Raw genomic sequence first — 20,452 nt, 5'->3', positions numbered from 1 at the left:
ACGAGTCACTACCACAGGTCTTGAGAAAGATCCATCACAACAGTGCCAGAGTTGTTCTTGTAGCACCTAATTGGCCCAGACAGTTTTGGTTCCCAGAACTCTTGAGAATGTCAGTCCCTCCTCCTATCAGGATCCACCCCTTTTCAGATCTCCTTACCCAGGAAGAAGGCAGAATCAGACCCTGCAATCCAGAACCACTCCACCTCATGGCCTGGTGTTTGTATGGGCATCAGAACTAGAACGCTTTTGCTCAGCACCGCTCAAAGTAGGAATGCTACCTAACTAAATGGAGATGCTTCTCTACCTTGGCTCAGCATAATCAGCCTTCTCCTAGCTTCATAGATGTCCCCGTTGTTTTAGATTCTCCTGTTTTTTAAAAAAAACAACCTCAGGTCTTTCTATTAGCTCACTGCAGGTTCATCTTGCAGCGATCAGTGTCTTCCTTCCTCCAGTAGATGGACATTCCATTTTCACTCACTCAGTGACAGTGAGATTCATGAAAAGGCTAGTCAGGATTTTTCCGCTAGTGGTCAAACCTACACCTCAGTGGGGCCACAATCTTGTCCTGTCTACGCTCACCAGACCCCCATTAGAACGCTTGGCAACATGCCCTATGTCCTACTTGTCCATGAAAGTGGAATTTTTAGTTGCTGTTTCCTCAGCAAAAAGGTTGTGGAAGATGGGAATCCTCATGGCAGACCCACCCTATACTGTTTCTCACAAGGAAAAAGGTCTCTTTTCACCGCCATCCTAAATTCCTGCCCAGTTATTTCTGAATTCCATGTCAACCAAGCCATCCACTTATCTGTTTTCTTCCTGAAACTCCATGCCTCTGCTGAAGAGAGCAGCCTTCATTCCCTCAATGTCGGACATGCCTTGGCATTCTACCTGAAAAGGACCAAACCTATCAGAAAATCACCAAGGCTATTTCTCGTCATAGCAGAAAGGTTGCAAGGACAAGCTCTATCCTCTCAGAGAGTCTAGGTGGATTTCTGGGGGAAACATCGAGTTCTACCAATTAACGTATATCCTTCCAACTGATGGGGTAAGGGCACAATCCATGAGAGCACAAGATGCTGCTACAGCATCTCTGCAAGAAGTACTGATACTGGACATATGTAGAATGGCTACCTGGAGTTCCATTCACACACATACAAAACATTTTGTACACTAGTTCAAGCGGGTACAACAGTGGGAACTACAGTAATTCAAGCATCTTTGCTGCCAGCATGCTTGCACCCTCCTCAGTCTGAATACTCCTAGTCAGTCACCCATGTGTGGAACAATCAGAGGGACCAGCACTCCAAGAATTGGAGGTCACTTACCTGTAACTGGATGTTCTTTCAGATGTGTGGTCCATATCAATATCCCCCTCCATCCCCTTTGCTTCGGATCCTACTGGATTCACAGTAAGAAGAACTGGACAGGCGTCAGCCCACGCTGTCTCTTATGCCCTGGGTCTGGAGCATAAGGAGAGCTGCTGCACATGTGTGAGCCAATGGACACTGCTTGTTAGAATTTACAGACTCAAGCGCATGATGTGCATGCACACCTACATGTGGAATACAGATAGGGACCACAGATCTCCAAGAACTTGCACTTACAGGTAAATAACCTCCATTTTTAAACTCAGATATCTTTGTTGGTAGACCAGTGTTGATTGTAAAATGATCTCTTATAAAACAGATGTTTGTTTTTTACCAGTTCTAGGTGAACTGGACATTTTTTGAGTTAAAATGTATGTATTAGAGGAGATGCTTTTTTTTCTTTGCAGGTGAAAGTAGAAGCCTCCTGGGATTCCACAGTCCATAACTGCCTTCAGCTCAGTAAAGGAACAGCAACAGATGAAAGGGTTTTCCTTATTGTGAGAGTGACAGTCCAGCTCAGCCATCCTGCAGAAATGCAGCTAGTGCTACGCAAACGTATCTGCGTTAATGTCTACGGGAGACAGGTACATCTTTTAAAACCCTCCAGTGAGTTTTATCTCCCTGTCAAAGTGATGAGAGACCTGAGGCAAAGACCTTTTGACTTGCTTGACACCAGAGTTCAGTAATTCCTGGCCCCCAGTCCTATGCTCAGACTCTTAGTCTGTGCCTCACTTCACTGCAGCATTTTAACACTGGCGTGCCCCTTTTTTTTTGGTGGATTTGATAGGTTACCAACATCGGGTTGAGATGGAGGTGCGTATTTTTAAATGTTTTATGGGAGCTGTGTGTTTGTAATTCTGAGCCTGACAGGTGTCCCTTGAGGAAAAATGAAATTAACAGTGGCCTTCTAAAAAGAGTCTTTAAACAAACGCTTAGCCAGAAGCATCTATAGAACAAAAAGAAATTATAGACTTATAGAAAGAGACCTTCTAAAAATGTTAAAATGTGTTACTGGCATGCAAAACCTTAAATCAGAGTGAATAAATGAGGACTCGGCACAGCACTTCTGAAAGGTTGCCGACCCCTGGTCTATAATATATAACTAAATGATGGTTGTATGTAAAGTATATAAGGTTTTGAAAATGTTTAAGAAGCTTCATTTAAAATTAAATTAAAATGCAGAGCCCCCCGGACCAGTGGCCAGGACCCAGGCAGTTTGAGTGCCACTGAAAATCAGCTCGCGGGCCGCCTTTGGCACCCATGCCATAGGTTGCCTCCTCTGAACTAGAGGCTTCACGCTGCTAATAGTCTGTGTGATAACTTCAGTGTCTTGGAAGATTATTTGATTATTTTTTTTCATAGCTTTTGTGTGATGCTGCTGAATACTGGAGAGAATTTTTGTTTCAATATAATTAATCTGTATTAAAAGTATTAATCTGGTGAATATTCTCTCTAATCCCAATCATTTAACATTGGCTGGAGTTTAGTAGGTGTTATCCTCATGGCCAGGAGCTCGTTTTGTAGATTAGTGAAATTTGTCTAATTTGCCTATGTATCCTAAGTGAAACTTGAATTATGTTTTTCCCGTCAGTAATGTTCACTACATCTGTTTCTGGATACTGACCTCTCTCCCAGTCTGAGACATTTAGGGGTATGCTAGCAGCAGTTGTGGTACACGTTGCCCTCTGTAGCTTTTCAGAACGAGAGTCCCACTTGACCTTTTATTTTCTCCATTTGGCCTGTTCTGCCATGATGGAAGGTGCAGGGGGAGGAACAAATGGAAGGCAGGAGCTCAATGAATGGTCCCATTCAGGGAATGATCCCTGAAAATCTTCATTCCTTGATGAAGATGGTGGGAGCAGGGAGAATTCTGCTCAACACTGCTCCAAAATTTGGCTTTCCATGCCGGTGACAGTATCAGATAAGGCGGGGGTGCTGAGCTGCTCCTCTGTTGGCACTACAGGAGGCAGAGTCTGGAGTGAGGCCAGAAGGGGCATGGCCAACCTCCAGGCAGAGAGCCCTGTGGACACAACTGAGCTGCTGATAGTATTTGGAGGAAGAGAGGCACAGCACTAGATGTCTGGCTAGGTGTGAAGTCATTCCCAGAAAGGAAACAGTGAAGCAAATTTTCCATTATCTAGAACTGGGGGAAACCCATTTCACAGAAATCATTTGCAGGCTCCATTTATCATACAGATTGTACTGAGTCTCCAACAAGGCTGATTTCAACCACAAGCTGAGTCTATTTGCCAACACAAAAATTCAGCCTTCTCACAAGGTTTTTTTTAATCCCCGGTGATAACCTTTCCAGGCTGTTCAGACTCAGCAGCATCTTTCAATGACTCATCTCTGCATTAATTCAAGAATCCAATTCTTAACACTGCACAGTGCCAAGTCAGCATAAACAATGACCATGCCCTCTTAAATCATTCTTCATAACGATCTCTTTGGTCAAGAATTTAATGTCTGTACATGTCAATATTCAAGAAAAGTCACCCTGGGCTCTCCCAAAAAAAAAAATTGGCTGGTTCTAGATTTTGTTTTCTAGTTAAGAGGTCATCTTGCTGTGTACAAAGATAATCCCCTTTTTATGTCTGTAATGAAGACAGAAATAACTGATTTTTGTTTTCATTTGGACTAAAGTCCTTTGAATGCTGCCTGCTTGTTTTGTCTGTTCTGTTATTTGCCATATACAAACATTTGCTTATGTTGAAAATGTTATTTTAAAATACCTTTTAAAAAAAAACTGAAACAACCATTTTTTTCCCTTTTCCTTCTTCCTCTCTAGGGTTTTGCACAGAGCTTCCTGAGAAGAATGTCTCCCCGAAGTTCCATTCCTGGCTGTGGAGTCACCTTTGAGATAGTCTCTAATATTCCAGAGGTGAATAACTAGGAATTGAAAATATCTGAAACTGTCAAAGGGTCACCAACTTCTTGAAATCTCACATCTGTTTGAATATTCATTGCCTGTTGTAGCTACAACTAATAACTAAGATTCCTAGAACAGAAAGAGATTAGACAAATTGGTTTTTTTTCCACGTTGCGTATTTGGCAGCAATCTGCATTGTTTACCCTGTTTAGTCAGTTTTCCCTCCGTGTTTGTGTGGGTCTTTCATACAGCAATGGGGAAGAGAAATATTGTAAGAAACCTTGTCTTGGGACTTGGGAGCAAGTTTGGTACCTGATTACTTTTACATTTTTTTTAATAGAATCTAAATTTCAAGTTGAGGCTTTCCCTTAATAAATAATGCCTTGCTTTTTAACCCTTCAAGCACTGAGCCTTATCATACATTCCTTCATTGCCTCCACTCTTGCCTTCGTTCAGTCAAAACAGATACCCAGTAACAGCCTCCAAGAAAGCATTGCGAGAGACAGACACCCCTCACACCCGAAGTGCGTCTGAAGCTGTAGTCTCTGTTTTGTCAACTTCCTTCGTTTTATTTCCCTTCATATGATAGCTTAGTATGTTGTAGGGAGCAGGCAAAGACCCAAACGTGGCTCACTTTAGTGTTATAAAATGTCTGAAGACAGACATTTTACTCCTGGGGGAATTCTGTGCACAATATATAAAAATTCTGCATATTTTACTTGTCAAAATAACACAATATAATCATGCCAGTTTCAATTATTTTGGTAATTTATTTCAAAATACCTGTCAGCAAGTATGTCTGTAACAATACAGAAAACAAAAAAGATTAAGGAAATGATTTTGACAAATAGATTTCTTACTAGGCATATTAGTACAGAACTTTGAATAATAATTCATTTAAACTACAATACAGAATTGTATTTCCCACCCCTCAGAAGCAATGCAAAGGGTTGGGAGAGTCAGGGGTAATGGAGGAGCTGAGGGAGAGGGAAGTAATTGCTGGGAAAGAGCCCGGGAGTGAACCTGGAGGGTTGTGACGTGTGGGTGGGAGAAGTATGGAACAGGTTTTTGTGGAGGGAGGGATTGTTAGGGAGTTGGGGAGCTTTTCCCATGCAGACCCTGGCTGACCTCAACCTCTCTCATTTAATCAGGCACATCTGTCCCAATCTCTGTTTGTCCTGCACCCCAACTTCCTGCTATACCCATGTGGCTCTGCACCTTCACTCAGCCAGGCATGGCTGCCACATCCCCATGAGGCAGTGCACTCCCTCACCCTTGTCCCCAAGTGGCCCTGCAGCCCCACTCCCACTCAGTGTTGTCACACTACTAGCTCCTGTGTCCCTGCCCCAGTTTGTCATTCTCTCCCCCCCTCCCCCCAACTAGCCCTTCTGAACTCCAGTCAGGGTGACCACCACCCCCAGCAGCTCTGGGTGCCCTGCTCTGTTCCCCCCGCCCCATCCCATGCCTCCTCACCTGGCCCTACAGGCAGGGTATTGTGAGGTAGGCAGCCTCTGCCCCCTCCCTCTCCATGGCTGGCTGCTCCAGCATGTGAGTCAGCTGCCCTCTCTTCTGGCACCACATTAGCCCCTGGCGAGCAAAAGGTATAATTGCAGCATGACCCCTCTTGTGGCTTCCCTTCACCCCTCGAGACCCCATCAGAGTCAATTATTCTGCAGGGAGAAAAATATCTGTGAGAGATGTTAATGCTGTGCTTGCGCAGTGGTGCAGAATTCCCCCACGAATAGCATTTACATTGCTTGATGGTGATATCTCCCCATGAAACTCTGCTGACAAGAAAAGAGAACCATAACTGCATTTACAGCTGAAGGGTTGGACTCATCAAAAACAATAGAAGGACTCATCTAGCTTCTATGTTGCAGGAGCTCCTAAAAAGTCTTTGTTGGGGATTCCTGCACATGCTGCAGAAGTAGGTTCATTTCTTATCTAATTTAGGGGAAGATTCAATGTTGAATCAACATCATCCATTTTTTCAAAGCCTTCCTGTGGTCTGTACAGGAAAGAGATGTACTGTTTTTTGGTTGGTTGGCTGTATTTTGGGTTGTTTGGGGTTTTTTTAATTGGAAATATTTCCTTTAAACTAGGCAGCCTTTCTTTCCTTCTTCCCAGGATGCTCAGGGAGCTGAGGAGCGGGAAGCACTAGCAAGGATGGCAGCTAATGTTGAAAACGCAGCTTCAGCTGACTCAGAAGCCTATATTGAAAAGTACCTGCGGAGTGTGCTGGCAGTGGAGAACATTCTCACCCTGGATCGTCTTCGCCAGGTGTCTCTCTTTTTCCAATGCCAGAGTTGACATCAATAAATATACTGACTGAGAACACTGTTGTGATAGAAATCTTTTTAGAAGTGCATGCAATGGCTTGATAAACAAGAGGGTCACTTCAGTATATGGCTCAGCTCTTCAGAGTGTCCTGTGACAGACGTCCAAGGAAGAAAGTGCAGGAAGCTCTTTAGTTACTCCTAAATTGTATGCAGTACAGGTGGGATTGAAGGCTTGATATCAGTTTCACTGTTCATTCTGGGTTTCTCTGTGTGTTTTAAAACACACTGTGCACTGCCGGAATTGTATTTCAAAAAAGATCGTTTTGTGTGGAGTTGACTTTAAAATTAAACCCAGAGTTTCAGAAAGCAAGTTTTCTGAAGTGATTATGAAACCTTGTGTCATCTTGTACATACTATGCACTGGAGTAACCAAGCCTGTTTTATCAATAAGTGAGACATTGATTAGGTTAATCGTAAGTATTGTAACTTGATCTGTTTACCAGGAAAAACGCAGGAGAGGGACACATTTATGGAAAATTGTATTTCTGGGTATAAGTTTTATGCAAGCAAGAGGGATAAAGTTATCTAAAACAAATCTGAGCATGTGCTTGCCCCCTATAAATTAACAAGAAAGTGTGCTGCACTCTTAAGTATTGAAAGCAAGTTCTCTGTCAAATATAATTACATTCAAGGATTAAAATAAGAGCTCAGCTAGGAAAAGGAGTCTCACTGTTCACATCTGTTAGAGATATAGCCCTCTCTTAGATTCAGGGCTATAGATGCTCAGTGACCTTCTAAAGATTATATAAAATTCTAGCCTACCACTGAGCAAACAGTTACTAGTGGACCAAACTTGCCCACTCCCTGTAGACTTCCTACTATCAGCATACGATATGAGACATTAAAAATTAAATTATGAAGTCTCCTTTCTTCTATGGTGCATTAGGGCTATATAGAAATATTTTCATGTACTGTATATGCAAAATTTCACTTGGATCACGGTTTAGATGCTTGTAAAGTGTTTCTGTCCTGATGTCTTGACTGGTCTGCAGGAGGTTGCGGTGAAAGAGCAGTTAACGGGGAAAGGAAAACTTAACAGGAGGAGTCTGAGCTCTCCCAATGTCAATCGGGTAAGTATGCCACAGTTGCATCGATAGATCCATGAGGAGGGCAGACCATACAACTGACAGGGCCTTAAGCTATCCAGATGGGAGAATAAAACAATGAGTTGCCTCTGGTCTGATCCCCCAATTGCACCATTGGTGGTGGGGGAGATAAGCCAGCACGTGAATTCCTGAGCAGAGACAAAACCCAGAAATTTCCATATCCTGATCACATAGGCTAGTGTTCTAAACACCCAGACCTATGCAGACTATGTAAAAATAGCCATGTGACATGTACTTCTGTACACACTATTCTTTTGTGAAACATGGAAGGTTTTTCATCCAATTATCAAGTTAATATTTTGTGCTTACAACTTTTTGTCTGAAGATCTCAAGGCATGTTATAAATACTAATACTAATGAATTAAGCCTCATACATGCCTGAGTTGTAGAAATTATATTTTCTGTTTAACACATGAAGGAACTGAGACCGAGATTTTGACTTGACCAAAATCACACAGTAAATCTCTGGCAGAGCTAGAGATTGAACCTAAGGGTCCAATCAGTGGAAATTCTGCCATAGACTTCAGTGGGGACAGCATTTTACCCTAAACTGCTTGACTCCCAGTTTGTGCTATAACTGCAAGGCCATCTTTCCTGCTTTTATGTATTTTCAAGACACATTTATTAGAAGTACTTAACATTTTGCAGAAACTACTCTGTTTTTACTTTAATCATTTCAGATATCTGGAAGCCGTCAAGATTTAGCTCCCCCATACAACCTTGGCAGTCACAAGGTAAATATTTAAAGCAATTTGTGGCCTTTGGAGAGACGATTAGGGAGAATCTCCTCTTCCTTTTTGTGGTGTGTGGCCCCAGAATCAATCCCATCACTGACTATAAAAAAATATCATCGGGACATGGTTCAAAAGTAATCTTGTTTAAAGATTAAAGAATTACTTTTGAGAGACTTTGCAAGGCCTAGCTAGACGACAGGGCCTTCCCATGACCTGCACAGTTTGAGTGTGTGCATAAATATATATATGCATATGGAGAATAGGGGGTGAGAAAGGAGTTTTAATGCAATGGTATGAAGAAATCGAGTTTTCATATACGGTCTAGTGTCGATAGTTAAATATCTGTTCCATGTAGGAAATGCTAAAACATCTGCAAGTAATGAATTGCTTATAGCCACATCCATAGAAATGTCCCACAGTTTCTCATTAAAATACTGTACTTCATTTAAGCATTGACAGAAAAATTCATTATCTGAATTTTTACTGTTTTTTGTTTCCCACTCCCTCCCCCTCATGATATCCCACATTGCATGCTTCAGAGTCCAAAGGTCCCAGCAGAGGTAACAAATGCATTAGGTCCACCTAATGAGTGAGATAAAATTATTATCCCACTATAGTTACTATATTGTTCTTACTTTAAATTCCTTTGCTTTAAAATATTTCTGCTTTGAAAATACAGCCATTATGCCTCATTTTCATAAGAACGGCCATACTGGTCTCTCTAGTGCGCAGTGCCCAGTACTTCAGAGGGAATGAACCAAACATGATAATTATCGAGTGATCCATCCCCTGTCATCCACTCCCAGAGCATGGGATTGCATCTCTGACCATCTTGGCGAATAGCCATTGATGGACCTATTCTCCATGAATTTATCTAGTTCTTTTTTGAACCTAGTTATGGCCTTCACAGCATCTCCTGGCAACAAATTCCACAGTTTGGCTGTGTTTTGTGCCTTTTCTTTTAAACCTGTCACCTATTAATTTCATTGGATCACCCCTAGTTCTTGTGTTATGAGAAGGAATAACACTCTCCATACCATTTATGATTTTATAGACCTCTGTCATATTCCTGTCTTAGTCATCTCTTTTCCAAGCTGAAAATTCCCAGTCTTTTTAATCTCTCCTCATACAGAAGCTGTTCCATACCCTTAATCATTTTTGTTGACCTTCTCTGTACCTTTTCCAATTCTAATATATCTCTTTCGAGATGGGGTGACCAGAACTGTATGCAGTATTCATGGTGTGGGCATACCATGAATTTATATAGTGGCATTATGATATTTATTGTCTTCTTATCTATCTCTTTCCTAATGGTTCCTAACACTCTGTTTGACTGCCACTTCACACTGAGCAATGTTTTCAGAGAACTATCCACAATGACTCCAGGAGCTTTCTTGAGTAGTAACAGCTAATTTAGATCCCATCACTTTGTATGTGTAGTTGGGATTATGTTTTCCAATGTGCTTTACTTTGCATTTATCAACATTATTTGTATGGGCCATTTTGTTGCCTAGTCACCCAGTTTTGTGAGATCCCTTTGTACAGTAACTGTTTGCTGCCTGTTTTGGGCTTAGCTATCTTGAGTAATTGTGTATCGTCTGCAAATTTTGCCACCTCACTGTTTACCCATTTTTCCAGATCTTTTAAGAATATGTTGAACAGCACAAGTCCCAGGACAGATCTTTGGGGGACCCTGCCATTTATCTCTCTCCATTGTGAAAACTAACTTTTTATTCCTACCCTTTATTTCCTGTCTTTTAACCAGTTATTGATCTATGAGAGGATCTTCCCTCTTATCCCATGACAGCTTACCTTGCTTAAGAGTCATTGGTGAGGGACTTTATCAAAGTCCTTCTGAAAAGTCCAAGTACACTATATCCGCTGGCTCACCCTTTTGTACGTGTTTGTTGACCCCCTCAAGATAGATTGGTGAGGCATGATTTCCCTTTAAAAAAGCCATCTAGACTCTTCGCCAACAAATTATGTTCATCTGTGTGTTCATGCTACACTGATGCCAATGAGTAACTCCATTGAAAACAACAGTGTTATATCAACATGAAACTGTTGCAACTGAGCCTGTTGGATGCATCTTTCTTTTTATGTTGTCACAAAGCTCCAGCTGTTCAGGAACAGCTGTTTCATAGTTTCCTAGAAATGTGTAACTTGTGGCATGGTGAAGTGATCCACAGGCCTCTTCTTACTAGTTGAAACTAACTAGATGGGCATGAAACAAGCAAATGTGTTACAATCCTGTAATGGCAGCTGGGCAATGAATTAGAAGACATCACAGGTCTTTTCTACATCTAACCTCTGAGATTCTGTAAGGTTTCCATGGAATAGTCTTTCATTGTTTAGTATCCAGATGGCTCGCTCTCCCCCACCCTCACTCACTTTCATTGGGCTGGGGTAGGGGCTTGGGGTGCAGGAGGGGGTGCGGGCTCTGGGGTGGGGCCAGGGATGAGGGGTTTGGGGTGCAGGAGGGGGATCCAGGTTGGGGGGGGAGCTCGAGGCTGGGGTTTGTGTGTGAGGGCTCTGGGCTAGGCCTGGGGATGAGGACTTTGAGATGCAGGGGGTGTGTTCAGGGCTGGGGCAGTGGGTTGGGGCGCAGGCTTACCTGGGGCAGTTCTTGGTCAGCGGGGGAGGCCTAAGGCAGTCTGCCTGCCTGTCCTGACACCGCGTTGCACATACCCCAGAAGTAGCGAGCAGATCCGCCACTAGCAGGTGGGGGGACAAGAGGTTCCACGTGCTGCTTTCGCCTCCCATAGTCACTGCCCAGCCAATGGGAGTTCAGAGCTGGTGCTTGGGGCGGGGTCAGTGTGTGGAGGCCCATCCCGCCGCCCCCCCCCGCCTAGCAGCCAGACCTGCTGGCCGCTTCTGGGGCGGAGTGTGGAGCCAGGACAGGTAGGGACTAGCCTGCTTTAGCACTGGTGACCGAACCTTAAACAGCCCAGTCAGCGGTGCTGACCGGAGCTGCCAGGGTCCCTTTTCGACCAGGTGTTCCAGTCAAAAAACAGACACGTGTGGTCTTCATATTTTTTTAACGATGCATCATAGAATTAAACCATCCAGTCGAGATAGGGAGGAGGGAGACACCACTGTCCTAACATCAAAAGACAATAGTTACTCCAGCTTTATACCCTGATAACAGAGCTGCATTTGGTCCCATCTCTGTCTTTGAGTTACATCTGCTTACTTTAGAGAGGACAAGCCAATTTTCTACTACAGAGCTGATATGGTTTTGGAGGGAGAGAGGAATTCTATTATAGCTTACACATCAATACAAGTGCCAGATGAGTTATGATTTTAGAATCTTTCACTGGCGATATAAGATACATCTGGATTTTTAGATCCCAAGTCACTTGCACCAGCTGTTAACTCTGGGGCTTTTTGTCTTGTAAATTGAGCAAATTGGATATGGAGTCAATGAGAGGGACCAAATATGGAGTCTGATCCATTTTACAGTCATTCCTCTGACTATAACCACACAGTGATAAAATTCTTTACAAGTAGGTCCGAAAATATGTTGTTAATGATATCCATTCTATCCTGGTCATGTCTGTCTCCCTTTGAAATCTGTGGGAAGCTGCTGCCTATGTTGTATCTCAAAGGCGTGTGAGAAGGCAGGGCCACTTGAGCCTAAACCCCAGTTGGCACCAGTGATAGTTCTCTAGATTGTATCAAAGTAGATCAGTGCAGATTAGTGCGCTCTCCTATTTATTACAGCAGACAGGGATAGGAATGGGGCTATGGTAGTATTTAAAAACAGTGACTACTTTTTCGTCAAGTTCTTTCTGAAAGCCTTGGATAGATGAGACACTAAGGCTTTCATTTCTGTAGTCTAGTGGCAGCATTTTAATAGCCTGCCAACTGGGAAAAATAGCTGAGGCTGGTGAAGCCTAGAGAAGATTTTTAGGGAATGATAACTCCTGTGCACATTGAGGCTGACTCCAAATAAGCTTCTTAGGATTCTTTCTGGAGGATAGAGTGCTACATTGTCAAGTACAGCAAAGAAGAAAGCAAGCAATGGGAAAATATTCCAGAAATCAATGGGACATTTTAGAAACAACCTTGTATCAAAACATGGCAGGGAAATGTGTTCTTCCAGTGGCCATTTTTGATTTGCTAAATTAAGTCCATTGACTGGTGTTTAGTCATTTGGCAGTGACCATTGTGACAGGGTCAGGCCAGATGGATACAGGAGAATGTTAGAAGGCAGATATATTAGTCCCAGGTTAAGTAGATCCCTTTTCCCTGGGTAGGGTAACAGGGGCAGTTCCAGAAGCAGGAACTTGCTGGAACCAATTAAGGCAGGCAGGCTAATTAGAACACCTGGAGCCAAATAAGAAGAAACTGCTAGAATCAATTAGGACAGGCTGGCTAATCAGGGCTCCTGAGTTTAAAAAGGACCTCACTTCAGTTTGTAGTGTGCCTGCGAGGATCTGGGAGCAAGAGGCACTAGGAGCTGAGAGTGGGAAGGCATATTTCTGGAGGATTGAAGAGTACCAGCATTATCAGACACCAGGAGAAAGGTCCTGTGGTGAGGATAAAGAAGGTGTTGGGAGGAGGCCATGTGGAAGTAGCCCAGGGAGTTGTAGCTGTCGCGCAGCTGTTCCAGGAGGCACTCTAGCCAGTACACAGGGCCCTGGGCTGGAACCCAGAGTAGACGGCGGGCCCGGGTTCCCCCCAAACCTCCCAACTCCTGATCAGACACAGGAGAAATTGACCTGGACTGTGGGTTCTACCAGAGGGGAAGGTCTCTGGGCTGTTCCCTGACCCACATGGTGAATCTCTGAGGTGAACAAATCTGCCAGTAAGCACAGGACCCACCAAGATAGAGGAGGAACTTTGTCACACCATGTACTGTGTACATGGAGCTACAGCTCCTTCAGACAAAGGATGTATAAGCACTTTTCCCTTCGCCTGCCACCGTTCTTGATGGAAACTAAAGTTTCATGGCCCTGAGTCTAACCAGTTGGCATTAGTTACAAATTTAGATGTTTGTCAGTAAATGTACAAAACAAGTGAGAGCCATGTCTAATAAACATACATGAAACTTGGAAACTGCATCAAGTTAATATATAATATACTCTTGCTTTTTTTTCTGTCCATGGTACAAATCTCTAAATAGCTTTTGGTCACTGAACACGTTTATATTCATATTGTATAGGTCTTTTGCCGTTCATTGACAGCTGATCATTCTTTTCCCCCCTCCTTTTACCTCTGTACTCTTTGGGGAATATTATTTGGTCCCTTGGGTTCTGTTATCCACTCTATACTGATCTGTTCTGTTGGCAATACACCTCTTAACTCTGACCATTAGAGTTAGCTCCACCTGCCACTAGAATATCTCCTCTTGGATGGCTTGCTGGCACCTCAAAGTCAGTGGGTCATAGTAGTCCTGATTAATCTTGCCTCGTGTCCAAAACCGACAAATCAATGAAGGGCACTTTTGACCCAGGGAATCCTGAGTTGAAAGATGATTCAGCTATTCATAAACTGCATTTGACCAATGCTCTGATGAGTTGTCCCTGGTACCTATGTCTCCATAGCTACCAAAAGGCCTCAGACCTTGTCTAGAGGTAGCAAATGATCAGTACAGACCTCCATGGGTCAGTCAGTTGCTCCTGCTGACTGGCAGAAATGAGCACTATTCTAAGACCCAAACATAGGATCAATCACCTTTCCTGGTACCATCAAAGCACAGTTCCTTCTTCAAAGCCTGACCTGCAAGCTGGATCAGTTCTACTGCCTGATGCATGCTCTTTGGCACAGGCACCATGGCAACTGAGCTCTGGCATCAACCTTTCTCTATTGGTACCAGCTACCTCGTTACCATCTTCACTGATGATGTTCTCACTGGTGTGAGAGATGAGACCCTCACTGGCCTTGATCTCTATGGTACCCCTTTCCTCAGTAGCACCTTCTTCAGTACTGTCTGTATTTACAATTTCTAGAGACCTAGCTATCATGCCTGAACTAAAATCTCCTCTTAATTAAATAAATTAGCCCCAACATCTCACATTAAGTCATGATCTACTAGGGCCCAAGCAACCTCACTGGCATACTTGAGGAATATTTCTGTATCAAAAATTTGCAGGGCTGTCAGAGGCTCAGTGCGTATTGTTATTCAGCACTCTTTGTTACAGATACCAGTTCTGGTGTCCAGTTTGGTAAGGTGGTCCTGCAATCTTTATTTAAGTAGGACTCCAAGCTCCCACCTCCTTAGGGCGATAAATGCTAGCTGATCACGTAGGGTGGGATTTATGTGGACAAAAACTTGAAAAAAAATGGTCACTTATGGTAACTGTGGGTGTTTGAGATTTTGTATCCACGTGGATTCCACAACCTGTCCTCCTTTCCCACTACTGTGGAGTCTTTTAGCTTTGGGGGTTCTGTATTGGCAAAGGAACTGAAGCAGTTGGGCCTGCTCCACCATTTATGCTTGGGGGGGCGGGTGCACACAAGTCTGTGGTGAGCTGACATCATACCAAAGTGCACATAGGGTGCATGCAACCCTAAATGGGATCCAGGTGAACAGAACTTCTCTAAGAACACTTACTGTACAGCAAGTCATCTTTCCCCTTCAACGTCTTCCTTCCTTTAGTGCAAGCCCTCTCTAGATCCTGCCACTTAGTATCTCCACATTTATCCCCATCTGCAATGCTAAAACACTAACCCGTTCTCTAATTACTTCTCTCCTTGACTGCTGGGTATCGGCCATAATCCAGTTTCTTTTTCTTCCATCTCTCTTCCTTTCAGCATATAGAACACAACAAGCCAAGGTCATCTTCATTTCTTGTGATCTTATCTCCTGTCATACTACTTGAACCTATGCACTACATTCCCTTCAGCCCAAAGATCAAGCCTGTCCACATCCATCTGTTCTCATTATCTCCTGCTCTCCCTCCCTTTCATGCAAACTTCAGTCTTGAATGCTACTTTAGAAGGCCACAAAGTCTTCCTAGATTTTTGGGTTAAAAGGTGCCAGTATGATCATCTAGTCAGACCTATGCATAATGATAGAATTTCACTCAGTGATTCTTGCAATTAGCCCTCAGTGGTTGTAAGCGGACAAAGGGGTCTGTCAGCATCAATGGGAGCTGACGATGCCCAGCATCTTGTGAGATTGGGCATTCAATTCAACCGAAAACATTTTGGAGCATGGGTTCTGTCCTTAGTTTTGCACATTCTGCATACTGCGAAGCGTTGCACATGCTGGCATGCTGTATAAGTATTAGCAGACTCCTACTCTGCACAATACTTTTGAAAATATAAACTTACTTTTCTTCTAGGGTCGATGGGAGAGCCAGCAAGATATATCCCAAATTTCAACACATTCTGGTAGTGGGATGACCCCATCTCATACATCTTTGTCAGGCTCTGCTCAGCAAAACCATTCCAATGATCCAGGTAACAGCTTTCCCAAAGCTAAATCTGCTATGGTAAAAGTTTAGAGTGAAATATTCTATTTGGAACTGCAGGAGAAAAGGGGGTGGAGGTAGTCCCTCTGGATGGACAGTTGGAATTTTTTTTTTAAAGAATATCTATTGAGTTCTACCATTGTGTTCTGTACCGTGCAAACACACACTGAGCATCAGGAAGAACTTGACATTCACTGTCCTGAGTATCTGCCTTAACCGTTGTCTTTCTTTACTTTGCTATGGGGAAACTGCAGCTCTGCAAACCCTGGCTGGTATGCAAAGTGTTCAGTGGTGCCCACTGTTTGTGAAGACGCTGTCCTTGCCTCCAGAAGCTTAAATTCTTAAATAACAGACAAAGCAATTCAGACGCATAGTAATATACCATATGTTATGCAAGTAAAATTGCAAAGGCTGCAAAGCTACCAATGTATTAGAAAATAACGAAGAAAGTGCAGATTGGGGTGGATATTTTGCATATAGAGCCCAATGTGTAATGGAAGAGTGCAGTGATAAAGTTGTCTGTTTTTATGCATCCGATGAAGTGGGCTGTAGCCCACAAAAGCTTATGCTGAAATAAATTTGTTAGTCTCTAAGGTGCCACAAGTATGCCTGTTCTTTTTATGTACTGGTTATAACTAGTGTTTCTCAAGGGGGATGAGGGCAGAGTGACAGCAGTAGAGTAAAGGAACAGGTGTGAGCTGGGAGAGCTGCATGACCCTGGTTATGTACCGATACAGTCAAGATTACTTAATTCTAATCCATGTTGCTATTTCTAGGGTGTGATTTAGTAATCAAGTAACCTTGTTAAAGTTTTGCACTTGCATAGTGATATTTTATCATCTGTGTTGCTTGTTTCTGGATTTTTAAATTCTACTACTGCAATTCTTAAAGCATTTAGTGTTTCCAAATCCTTGTAGGCATATTAAGCCTTGGCATCCTATGTGAGAGAGGGAGCTCTTACCCCTGTTTTACAGAAGGGCAAACTGAGCCTCAGAGAGTTTGTGACTTGCTCAAGATCACACGTTAATTCAGTGGAAGAGCTGGAACTAGGAACAGGAGTCCTGACAGGTCCTTTGTTGTTCTGACCTCTAGTCAACTCCCTCCCTAGGGCTGATTACAACATTCGAAAGTTCATAGATGTTCTGTTGTGAAAGAACTGAAGCTGTTGATTACACTTTTTTAAAAAAAACTTTGTTGACAGGACTCAGTAGCCTGGCTGCCTCCTACCTGAATCCAGTAAAATCCTTCGTGCCTCAGATGCCAAAGCTGCTTAAGTCTCTCTTTCCTGCTAGAGATGAGAAAAAGGGCAGGCAGACCTCTCCTCTTGCCCAGCAGGTAAAAAAAAAAAAATCTCTCTCTCTCTCTCTCTCTCTCTCGGTGAGCACTGTTATAATAACTTGCTGGCAGAAAGCTGTTTGGTATGTTGCTGCAGGGCAAACCAAGCTTTTAGTCATAGTAAAAAGCTTATATGATAAGTATTCAGAGATAGTGGAGCTGTTTTAACTTATTGATACTCTCAGCCCACTTGGCTTTTTAAAAGTGCCAAGTGCGCTACTAATGTGATTTATGATAATACCACTTGCAGCAACAATAGTAAAATTTATGAAGTGCACTTAGTGTTGTTTCTATATTGCCAAGTGGAAAATGTAATTCTATTTTTAATTCCTGATTTCATTTCCCATCACCCACCCTTTAGCACCTTTTCCCTCTGACTTGTGCAATGTACTTGGAGCAGTAGTTTTTATTTCTATCCCAGTCTGTTCCACAGGCCAGAGATGCAACTCATCTTTTTCATATGCTGTGTAAGTCTCCACCTGTTCCAGATTCAGCCCTTGTGCTCCAGGTAGCAACCAATGCAGTCAAATATCAGAAAACATTATCCTTTACTTTAGATAGAGACAGACTTGTTGAAAATGAGATCTTCAACTTTATAGGCATTATCTTATTTTATATAAATAGCTGGAGTTGTTTTTAAAAAAAAAAAGCCTCTTCATTGTGTGTGACTCATGTAGTATGAGAGACTTTGCAGGAGTGAAAAGAATAGAGTTCCATGTATTTATTTTAAACAAAAACCTGGAGCCAGGTCTTCAGTTGCTATAAATCAGTGAAGCTCAGTTTGGCCTATGGTCTGTTAGGGTACTTCTATAATGCAAAAAAAATTAATCCATGGTAGCGAGACTCAGAGCCCAGATCTACAGACTCAGGCTCATGTTACAGCACTGAAAATAGCTGTGTAGACGTTCCACCTCAGGTCTGAGACCCACCGTACTTATCGGGATTCAGAATCTGAGTTCCAGCCCAAGCAGGAATATTTTCATGGCTATTTTAGCACTGTAGCATGAAACCCGCAAGACTGAGTCCATAGACTCAGGTTCTGAGACTCCCTGATACAGGGTTGGTTTGTTTTGTTTTTCGGTGTATACATACCCTGAAGTTGGAGGGCTCTGTTGTCCTCTCGGATTTGGTGCTTCAGGCTTAAACTCTCAGATAGCTTAGAACTCCAAATTTAGGTTTAGTTTGAAAATATGCATGGACAGGTAGTGAGAGTGTGTGAAAAGACGTATACTAGAGAGACAAGGTGGGTGAGGTAATATCTTCTATTACCTCGCCCACTTTGTCTCTAATATCCTGGGACAGACACAGTTACAATGACACTGCGTACGCACACTTTCAGAAATGTTTTCATGAATTTTGTTTAACTTCCATGAAAAGCTTTTTGTGGTAGGGATTCAAACATTCCTGAGAAATGGAAAATCAGAAAGTGAAATTAACCACATTCTTCTCTTTGTTCAAGCCAAGAGAAATACAGCAAGGAAGTGAAGAGCATAAATGGTGGAAAAATACATTAAAATATTAAATATTCTTTCTGTTTTAACAATCTTAGATGATACAAACACAGATAAGGATGTCTTTAAAAAATAACCTTTTTAATGAGAATGTTCCTTTAAGCAGTCACATTGCATAATATGTCTTTTCTGCCTAAAATAATGAAAACAAATAAAAAAAACGTATTTTACTCCCAGTTTTTATCCTAATAATAATGTTTCACCTGTACACTACCTTTCATCCAAGAGTGTCGAAGTGCTTTACAACAGCCGTGGCAAGGAGATAACCATTCTAACCTCAGTTTGTTTACCTGTCTGTAAAATGGGGATATAATAAAACTTAGAGGGCCAAATTTTTAAAAGTATTTTAGGTGCCTAAAAATGTAAATAGGTTCCTATTGAGATTTGTAAAGATGCCTAAGGGCTTGTACGCTCGGGGGCACTCAGGAACGTTAATCTGAGTTAACTAAAAGAGTGAATTTTAAATGGGTTAAACGCTCTTAAATCCCTGTGTGGACATTCTCATCCAGAATTAAAGATAAAATAGCTAAATTAAACTAAACTGAATTAAGGTCACTTTAATTCTCAATGAGAGTGTATACACAGTTCAACGAATCCGCTTAAAATTCACACCTTTAATTAATTTGGATTAATTTTCGAGCTTGTCCCTGGTTAAACAAGCCTTAAGTGAATTGCCGGAAGTTGCACTGAATCAATGGCAGAGTCAGAATTAGAACTCCGAAGTCCCAATTTCCTAACCCCTACTCAAGTTTCTTGTCTGCACTCCCTCCTACAGATCAAGATCAGTTGGTTACATTATTTGTTTGAAGTAGTTTTTTTTAACTATAAAGCCAGCAGTTTAAAGAAGCTTTGCCTTTAAATTATAGCCTAATAGAAGAGCTCAGATACCCCAGTGATGGGCGCAGCACAGGGACTTGAATGTGAGAAAATATTATTTCTGACTATAAAAATAAATAAAATGCTAATGCATAAATAGGAATGTACAGAGTTTCTAACGTTTGGTTATATTGGAGAGCAACCCAAGATTTTCCAAGACCATTGGATCAATATAATAAAATGAAATGATAAAATTAATACAAGCTTAATGCTTTTAGTTTTCTTAATGTAACAAATCAGCTGCATTACAAAGTCAGGTCACCTGCTGTCCATAAGAAACATACGTATATTCTTCATTGCTCTATCAGTAAATGAACTGAGCTTCCTAATCCCCATTGGGAACCGCAATACATAGAAGAAAAAGCAGTAACTGAAGTAGAGCTATAGAGCTAGCTTCCTCCTGTATTGCACCAACAGATAAATATCAACTGTTGGAGTAAGACTTGTTTTTGAAAACGTAAATGATATTGTGACTCGCATGATCTTACTTGCACTTCATTTGTTATGGGCCTGATATGAACATGGTCTCCTGGGTTAAATGCAGGCTGAAGGAATGTAAACCAAAGGCATTAGTGATAAATGGCAGTGTATTGAGCAGGAGGTGCTACAGGGATCAGTGTCAGGTGTTCAGCTGGAAGCCCTTTTTAATCTGCCAGAGGCAAATGGTAAATTTGCTAACTCCTGCAGATGTTACTGAAGTGGGAGGTGTTGCACATTCCACCAAATACTAAAACACAATAAAAAGGATATGGCCAGGGAATAAAATTATACTGAACCTAGAAAAATACCAGCTGGTGCAGTGGCAGGACAAAACTCTGATGTCCAATGGCAAGGAAGATCATGGAAATGGTGTAATGCCAGCGGTGGTAGCAAATGGCCAACTAGAAAATATTG

At 42.2% G+C, this 20,452-nt stretch overlaps 1 protein-coding gene across 1 annotated transcript in view; it reads left to right on the top strand.

Moving 5' to 3' along the window:
• KIF13B (kinesin family member 13B) overlaps positions 1-20,452 on the top strand; it is a 211,673-nt gene that overhangs the window by 167,403 nt on the left and 23,818 nt on the right. The window contains exons 31-37 of the mRNA XM_045010266.1: positions 1,775-1,951; positions 4,156-4,248; positions 6,364-6,516; positions 7,568-7,645; positions 8,362-8,415; positions 15,708-15,825; positions 17,038-17,171. Of these exons, the coding sequence (XP_044866201.1) occupies positions 1,775-1,951; positions 4,156-4,248; positions 6,364-6,516; positions 7,568-7,645; positions 8,362-8,415; positions 15,708-15,825; positions 17,038-17,171 (807 nt within the window). The remainder of the gene's footprint in view (positions 1-1,774; positions 1,952-4,155; positions 4,249-6,363; positions 6,517-7,567; positions 7,646-8,361; positions 8,416-15,707; positions 15,826-17,037; positions 17,172-20,452) is intronic.

This window comes from Mauremys mutica, chromosome 3 (assembly GCF_020497125.1).
Source record: "Mauremys mutica isolate MM-2020 ecotype Southern chromosome 3, ASM2049712v1, whole genome shotgun sequence".
Classification (NCBI taxonomy): domain Eukaryota; kingdom Metazoa; phylum Chordata; order Testudines; family Geoemydidae; genus Mauremys; species Mauremys mutica.
This window is presented reverse-complemented; position numbering and strand designations above follow the sequence as displayed.